This window comes from Notechis scutatus, chromosome 1 (genome assembly GCF_049901735.1).
Source record: "Notechis scutatus isolate UNSWTSFEM ecotype Mainland chromosome 1, rNotScu1.2, whole genome shotgun sequence".
NCBI lineage: Eukaryota > Metazoa > Chordata > Lepidosauria > Squamata > Elapidae > Notechis > Notechis scutatus.
In genome coordinates, this window is record NC_142009.1 from 317,102,738 (window position 1) to 317,111,530 (window position 8,793).

General features: G+C 38.3%; 1 protein-coding gene across 2 annotated transcripts in view; it reads left to right on the forward strand.

Annotated features, from left to right (window-relative positions):
- The window catches only part of DLGAP5 (DLG associated protein 5), a 29,798-nt gene extending 21,309 nt beyond the window's left edge, over positions 1–8,489 (forward strand). For both annotated transcript variants that reach the window (XM_026670224.2, XM_026670225.2), the window contains exons 14-19: positions 1,507–1,723; positions 3,679–3,883; positions 5,093–5,150; positions 6,052–6,250; positions 6,720–6,754; positions 7,936–8,489. In XM_026670224.2, coding sequence (XP_026526009.1) covers positions 1,507–1,723; positions 3,679–3,883; positions 5,093–5,150; positions 6,052–6,250; positions 6,720–6,754; positions 7,936–8,055 — 834 coding nt within the window. In that variant the 3' untranslated portion in view covers positions 8,056–8,489. The remainder of the gene's footprint in view (positions 1–1,506; positions 1,724–3,678; positions 3,884–5,092; positions 5,151–6,051; positions 6,251–6,719; positions 6,755–7,935) is intronic.
- Positions 8,490–8,793: the final 304 nt, after the last annotated feature.

Genomic DNA, 8,793 nt, shown 5'->3' on the forward strand with positions numbered 1-8,793 from the left:
AACAGGATACATTGGACCAGACCTCCACCCTAAAAATTACTTTTCCCCAATGTATTACAGTGCCAATTCTGAAGAAGGCAAAACCAAAATGTATTGGTAAATTACAATGAGAACACACACACACGCACACACACACACGCACACACACTCCCTTCTAACCCTGCTGGAGCAGGTGATTGGACTAGAATAGATATCTCATTATCTTTCTCCTCCCTCCCTCCCTCACTCCTCTATTTCTTTTTCTTTCTGTTCCTTCCTTCCATCCCCCCTCTTTCTTTGTCCCTTTTTCTTTCTTTCTCTTCTCTTTATTTTCTCTCTCTCTTTCCCTCTCTCAGGCTCATCCCTTTGGATCAGGGGTCACCAAACTTTTGGACCTCAGGGACCACCAAACTCATAATTTCAAATCCCGGAGACCACTAATATGAATTTTGACTGACGGTGGCTTTCTGGTGTTGGTGGGGGAGAGAAAGAGAGAGAGATCTGATCCAACGTCTCTCTCTCCCTCTCTCACACACACACAGGCAGGGGTGGGATTTAGACCCCTGATCTAAAGCTGTCAAAACTCCAAAAACTGGTCAAGTAGCTCTGGGGAGGCCAGTCATAAATTAGAACACTTGCTAAACAACCAGTCATTAAGTGAGGACCACTTGTATTTGGTTTGCCAGTCACATGGTCACGGCCACCCAGTCACGTGACCAGCAAGCCACGCCTACCCAGTCACGTGACCAGCAAACCACACCCTCCAATTAGGCCACACTCACAAAAATTTGAATCCCACCCCTGGGTGGGGGGTACCGAGGATGAGTTTGTAGCACCAAGGGGGCATTGGACTGAAAAAGTTTGGGAACCACTGCCCTATACCAATGTTTCTCTATGTTGGCAACTTGAAGATTTTGGTTGAGTAAGGAATTCTGGGAGTTGAAGTCCACACATCTTCAAGTTGCCAAGATTGGGGAAACTGTGCCCTATATTCTGTCAGAGTACTCAAAATTGTACTCTGATGTCTAAGATGTTATTGAATCTATCGCTCCCTCTTTGATGGAGTGAAGGAGCTGTGTCTGCATGATATAGGCAGGATCTCTAGAGAGGTCTGATGCTTTCCCGAAAGCATCACTCTGCTAAACAAATAATTCCTTCAACACTGTTCAACTATTACAAAGTCTGTACTACTATTACTGTTAACCTTCTCATCACTCCTTATCACCCATCCCCTCCCACTTGTGACTGTATGACTGTAACTTTGTCGCTTGTATCCTTATGATTTATATTGACTGTTTCCTAGTATGATTTGATTGCTTATTGTACCCTATGACTATTATTAAGTGTTGTACCTTATGATTCTTGACGAATGTATCTTTTCTTTTATGGACACTGAGAGTATTTGCACCAAGACAAGTTCCTTGTGTGTCCAATCACACTTGGCCAATAAAGAATTCTATTCCTTGTGCCCTGAATTTTTGAAGGCTGGTGATAAACAGCTTTGCCAAGATGTCTTTTGATTTCCAGAAAAAGCCCATCCTTCGAAGGACAGCCAAAGCACCAGGGGGGTCTGCCGAAAGGAGAGCAGCCAGAAAACGCTTTGCAGCTGTAAAAGCAGCCATGAAGAACAAGACAAAAGAAAGGTTGGCAGCAGAGGCTTCAGACGAAGTAATACCTAAAGAAGCAGAACGGATATTTGATGGAGGGTTTTTCCGAATTGAATCTCCTGCCAAATCCTTTCCAGGTCAGTCCAGATCACTGCCTTTGTGCAAGAACATATGTATTATGATGATAGTTATTGCAGTAGCTACATCTTGTTGACTCCGCAAGAGTTCCTGGTAGTTTACAACATATCCACAGAACCATCAAACTTCAAAACAATCCATTTTGCTTCACTGTTCTGCGGCCTTAAAGTTTAAAAGCTTTCTGTTTCAGTTTTCCTTAAAAACATTAAGGAAGATACCATCCAGGGTAAATTATACCATAAAGAAATAAATACTCCATAAGAAATATCACTTCCAAGGTTCACCTTCCCTGAAACTCACATGGAGTGGGGAATCTTTAGCACCTCCACTTAGTACATACAGTATATATTGGATAAATTGGTTTTAGTTGGAGGAAGCAGCTAGGTGGCCAGAAGGTGGGGACAGATAACAACATTCGGATTGTATTCAAAATCCCATCGACAAGCGCTGCCACAATAATACTGTTATATGATTATGGTGGTTCTCATCCAGCAATATGTAGCCTGTTACATTTTATATAATTTGTAGCTTCCAAGTAATCTTCAAAGACAACCTCCTGAATATATACATTTATATTATTTTTTGATATTTTGTTTTATATTATTTTGGTTACCCACTTCAAGACCTTGGGCATGGATGAAGTATTCTACCTCCTAGGTGATGGGAACCAATGGGTCTTCAGACACCCACATCCAGAAAGTAGTGTGCCTAAGAGCAGTTGGTAGCTAATTACAGTAGTCCTCAACTTACGACCATTCATTTAGTGACTGAAGTTAGAATGAGACTGAAAAAAGTGATTTATGGCCGTTTTTCACACAATTGTTGCAGCAAACCCCTCTCCCATGGTCATGTGAACAAAATTCAGCTACTTGGCAACTGGCATGTATGTATGACTGTTGCAGTGTCTCAGGATCATGTGATCACCTTTTGCAACCTTCTGACAAGCAAAGTCAATGGGGAAGTTAATAACTGTGTTGCTAGCTTAACCACTGCAGTATTTCACTTAACAACTGTAGCAGGAAAGGTTGGCGAAATGGGGCAAAACTCAGTAATGGAAATTTTGGGCTCAGTTTTGGTCATAGGTTGAGGACTACCTTATCAAAGTTAAAATAAGGAATTTAAAACAGGAACAAGATTGCTTTATTTCAAAACAGTTTCTCCTGTAGCTGCTGACTCCTTTTGATTTTTCATTGTATGTTCTTGGTTTAAAGGAACATCATCCAAGTCCACGTACATTGTAAATACTTTTCGAACTTCAGTACACAGAACATTTGAGAAACAGTTCTAAACTGTTGAAGCTGAGTTTTCCTGAAAGAGGGATGCCTACAACAGAAGCTTTTCATTGAGAAGCTCCCACACCATGAATACTGGCAGCTCTTCTGCAGTGGAGGCAAGAAAAGCCTCCAGCACACAAGTCAAAATCCCAATGTGGTATTTTGGCCCTTGTGTTCGGGCTATGTCTGGCTACACGCAGATTTAAATCATCATTCAGCCACAAAGCTGAAGTCAGTTTAATCTATCACAAAGTTGTGAGGGGACAGCTGGAGAATGCCTTACTATTGGTCAAATAGTCTGTTAAAACATTTCAGATTGTCTTAATGCCAGGGTCTTCAACTTAGCAAGTTTAAGACTTGTGGACTTCAACCCCCAGAATTCCTGAGCTAACATGACTGGAGAAGGAATTCTGGGAGTTGAAGTCCACAAATCTTAAAGCTGCCAAGTTTGAAGACCCCTGCCTTAATAGCACATACAATGTGAGAAAAGGTTTGAGGATGACTTAATCCTGTGCGTGTGCGTACACACACACATTCATGTACAACATTCATACTTCAAGCATTCAGCATCCTTTCCCCCCATATTTTCTGCAGATGTGGGGCCCAGAATCCAAAAATTATCACATATAACATATTAATATAATACAATATTCAGTTGCTCACTCATCTATTGCCTACAGGTCGGACTCCTAAATCAACTGACAGGATTTCCCAGTGGAGGACCCCAAGGTCTGCCAATAAGGCTTTGCTTCAGAATTGTGCAGAGATCTGTGTTTTAAAGCAAGACACATCAAGTACGTCCAAAGCCGTTCCTCCTATTCCAGATCCTAAAGCATTTTCAGATTCTGCTGGAACCAACCACCTTGGCTCTGCATCTGAACAAAGGTATTCAGCTAAACTGCCCCTTTGCTTTGGTCGGTGCAGGAATAACAACCCTTTTGGGGAGATCCAGAAGAGTCTAATAGCATAATAATAACTTTTGGGTTGCATGAAAGTCATTGGGTTTTTCACAGCAAAAAATTCCTTAAGCATTCAATATACAGCCATTCTTTTCTAAGGTGTTTTGCCTTTAGATGAGCTCCATTTCAATTTCACACCACAAGCATGCTCGGGCTTTTGAGCACAAATGGTTTTTTTCTTCTTTCAAGCTATAAACGTCTTTCTGCATCTTAGCACTCCAAACTAAATTCTTAATTCCACTGTCCATTAAAAAATATAGCGTAGATTTAAACTGTCCTGAAACAGTGACTATAATTTTTCTGCTGACTATATCTAATTGATAACGTTTTTAAATCCTCTTGTTTCAGATGTGTAATCCTTCCAGCAATTATGTTAAACCTAATTTTTATTAATCATATAGCTGGTATTTCCATGGTTTATCAGGTGGTGAGAGTGCATTCATTCTTACAAATGTGCTGCGAGAAATTGCTATTCATGTTAGAAGAACTGTTAATGATATCTTTGTTTTAATTCACACTCTAGCCTTCAGTTTTTTCATTGTTCTTCCAATACCTTGAAGCTTGAAGCGAGGAAGTTTGATAGGTGTTTGTAAATCAGTTCAAACTCCTCTCAAATGGATATGGGGCTATTCATGCTCATTATAACATAATATACAATCCTCTGAATGCCAGGAGCTGGGGGACATGAATAGGAATGTACTGCTATTATCATAATAGCAATAGCACTTAGACTTATATACCACTTTATAGTGTTTTACAGCCCTCTATAAGCGGTTTATAGTATCAGCATATTGTCCCCAACAATCTGGATCCTCATTTTACCAACTCCGGGAGGATGGAAAGCTGAGTCAACCTTGAGCTGCTTAGAATCAAACTCCTGGAGTGAGCCAGTGGGACTCGAATTGCCAAACTGACAAATAATCCTATCTGTAGGCTACCCATTGATCTCTGGTGGGCACAATGAGAAATAGAATGCTTGACTAATTAGAGAACATAATTGTTTTTATGCTACGATGTTTCTATGCATCATATTAATGTATGCAAGTTGAGAATTTGCAAGTTGAAAAGGTTTTAGTAACTGGGAGATAATATAGTTTCACATCTGTACCTCTGTGTTTTTGTTTATTTTCTCCAGTGGCATTCAAGCAACAGAGGAACTGTGTGTTAGAACAGACATAGTGGGAATAGCAACTGTAAGTATGCCTTTTTTAGCATGTCTTTCTTTCATATCAGGATGTCACAAAGTTGTTTTCTGTTGGTTCAGAAATTGGAAATGCAGAATTTGCTGGCAGTGGAAACATGTCAATTCCATTAGGCAGACCCAGAAAATCAACTCCACATGAAGACCAAAATTATTTTCATTGAGATTGGTTATAAAAATCTTACAAGTCAATGATTGTGCTGCTGCCCTTCCTCCTTTTTATTATTCCAGTGGATCAGGGAGAGATGTCTATCTGAACCACTTCTACATATTAACTTGTTTCTCAGGAAATTTTTTAGCTCTTTTTGCTTTCTTAACAGTTCTTGCGCATTTCTGTCAAAGTTATCTTGCTTATTGTGTAGAGAAGTAACACCTTAGAAAGTGGTGGCTGTCTTGTTTTTTTTAATATATATATATAAAGGGGTGGGTGTGATGAAATACTATGAAAGGAAAGTGAAACTGAGCTATCTTTTAAAAAAAAAAAAAAATCTTGGTTGAATCACTGAACTGAATGAAAATGAAAAGGGTCAGTTTATGCCTTTGCAAAAGTGCCAGTCATTGGTTTAAAAAGATCTTCCATGTCATTTTTGTGTATTCTAAAACAGGTCCCCAACCCCTGGGCCACGCCCCACTACCAGCCCTTAAGCAGTTTGGAATCGGGCCGCAGAAGTGGCAGGCGAGCGAGTGCACACCCCTACTGGGCGAATAGCGGGTGCATGTGCCCAACCGCTTGTGCAAATAGAACTGCATGTGTGCTTGCCTGCCACTCGCACAGGAACCTTCCCTCCCCCTCCCCTTTGCTGGTCCACAAAGCTAGAAAGGTTGGGGAAATCTGTTCTAAAGAATAATAGATCTTCAAGATCCTTGAACTTTATCTTTGCTTCTGAATCCAGGATACAGAAGCAGCCAGCTGTGACAGGAGCTCATCCTCAAGTGACAGGAATGTTTACCAATTTAAAGAAGCTTCAGAAATTGGAGATGAGATGAAGCAGACCACAAGAGATGAGGTCAAACAGGGTTTTCTTTGCCCCACAGAGAATTCTCAGGTTGCAGAAACTTGTGATCAAGATCAAGTACCGCATACTCCAGAACGTAAGTAAAATTGTTGTGGATTTTCTTATGACAAAGGTACAAAGTCATTTGAAATGAGATAGTCAGCCAATAAATTAACAAGGAAAGAAATTCTTTGGCTGATCTTATAATCTGAGATCTTGTAAGAATTATTTGGGAATCCAATTTTCAGAGCTGTCTGCATATTTTGTCACAGATGTCTAAGATATTTTGCTGTAAGCTGACGATAAAAGCTGCTGGCTGCAATTTGGGCATGTCTTTATACAAGTATGTCCTCACTGTCATCAGTATAGAAACCTTTTACATTATAAATAATAACAATGTGTTGGAGATATATAAAGTGAAAGCAGTACTAAATAGTCCATTCAGAATATTGTTTGCATAAGTATATTTATTTCAATTCGAAGCTTCCAGATAATATAATTAGTATCTATGTATAACTTCATATGCATTTAAAATACTTCTCTGAAAATGAGATTTTATTTTCCAGGTTTGTCCTGTGATGATGGAATATATGATCTCCAGGTATGCTTGCTTGCAGTCAATTGATGCAGCATTAAATATTACTTAAACTGTTCAGAATTATGTTTTGTAAATAATGCATCATTAAATAAACATGTGTTGTTATTTAATGGTGCATTACTTCCATGGTAATTTTGTGATGCAAACCTCTCTAGGGATAAGGGCTCATAGATACAATATACTGTATATGAGGAGGTATACATGCAGGTAGAAACTTTACATTGTCAAAATTCCAGCTCATATAGAAGACTTTGTGTGACAGTTTCAATATACATAGATTCATATGATACGTACAACTTTTGTGGGGTAGGCTGTGTCACAGGCATGGCACCAAAGGCAAAATTTCGAGGGTAGCCTTTATTCTGGTTACCTATTGACTTCACAATAAAAAATGCCTAAGATTAGTTTAGGTTAAATATATCTGTTTTTATTGTAACAATTATGATGCATAACCAGAATTTACCTGCTCCGAAACTAATTGCTTACTAAAGATGATTTATAGTGCACCTAAACAGAGCACACAATTTTTCTTAATAGGAAAGTGTCTAGCTAGTCTTATCTAGCTTTATCCTTCCTTACAGTGGCATCAATTTATTGCCTGTGCATATGAATCATCACCAAAAAAGGCTGGGAAAGGGGAGCACAAAAATTTAGTTGGAATGAAATTGAGCAACAATTCTTATACAATTTTCCCTCATTTGATATCCTTCATCTATCTTGCATTACAGCTCTCAGTATCTTCAAATAACATGGCTATGAGCACACATGACAGCTTCACTTGGGACAAAACTGTATTAGAATCATGATATAGATTCCACCATGGCATATTCGTTAGGAAGCAGTACATGAGTAAAAAAAAAAACCACTGCTTTGTCAATTTAAGATTGGACATGAGTGCATAGATTCACATATCTGTCCAATGGAACTCAGATTGGAATATATTTTTTACATCTGACAGTCTATTTACGGCACAGCTTGTTAGGCTGGTTTTGGGGGCTTTTAGTAATGTTCCATGCATGAGCACTGTAAAGAAACGTTTATACAATTCTTTTTAAAATTGGAATAGGGGGGTGCTCTTAAATTGCCTTAAAAATGGCAGCAAATATTTCTATCTGGAAGCTCAACCACAAGCTAACAACTTGATTGGATTTGGAAAGACTTAAATGTATTTCTTCTTCCCACAGCCAAATCTGGATGTCAGCCTTTTCTTCACTCCTCTGAGAAATAAGGCTGAAATATGTATTTCAGCTGATTCATGCAGCAACCTTATTGTATTCTCTCCTTTTCCAGACAAGGAGAAATAAGTTACATTTTAAAAGTCTAATGTGTGCATTTAATTAATAAGTGCAAAAAACAGCATACATTTTCTTTTTCTTCATAAGTTTTTTATGTTATTAAGCTGACCTTGCCATTTAAAAAGTATACCACTTCTGCTGGAGAAGACACCTATGGAGAATATGAATGTTCTGTGGTCTGTATCTCTTGAATCTTTAATGCAACAGCACTTGAGGAAAATTCTTCTGAATTGGCTTAACTTGGCTTGACCAGTTAAAATATTTTGGAACTGAGACATCAATAGTAAATTGTTGCTTGTCATTAAGTGCAATGAGTGGGAGAGAGGGGGAAAAAAGTATTTTACAGTATTTGGCTGTTGCATTTTAAATATCTATTTTCTTTAATCCTGATCAAATATGCACTTCAGTGTATAAACAAAATGATTAAAGTTCTGTAAACTAGATTAATCTCTTATGTGGTGATCTGTATCTGCCTTTTATTTTGATTTTACAGTATTATTTCTTAAACCATTTCTACCTAGATGTATTTATTTTTAAGTCAAACTAATTAAAATTAATTTAAATAATTGTTTTAAATCAAGTTCTCCACTAATATTATTTCTAAAACAGGTAGATCTGATCACTGAATCATAATTGAGCAATTGGCCAATTCACACATTAAATTAAGTCATGATTACAGGGAGTCCTTGATTTACATTCACAATTGAGATTGGAATTTCCATTGCTAAGTGACAAGCAGTCGCTACG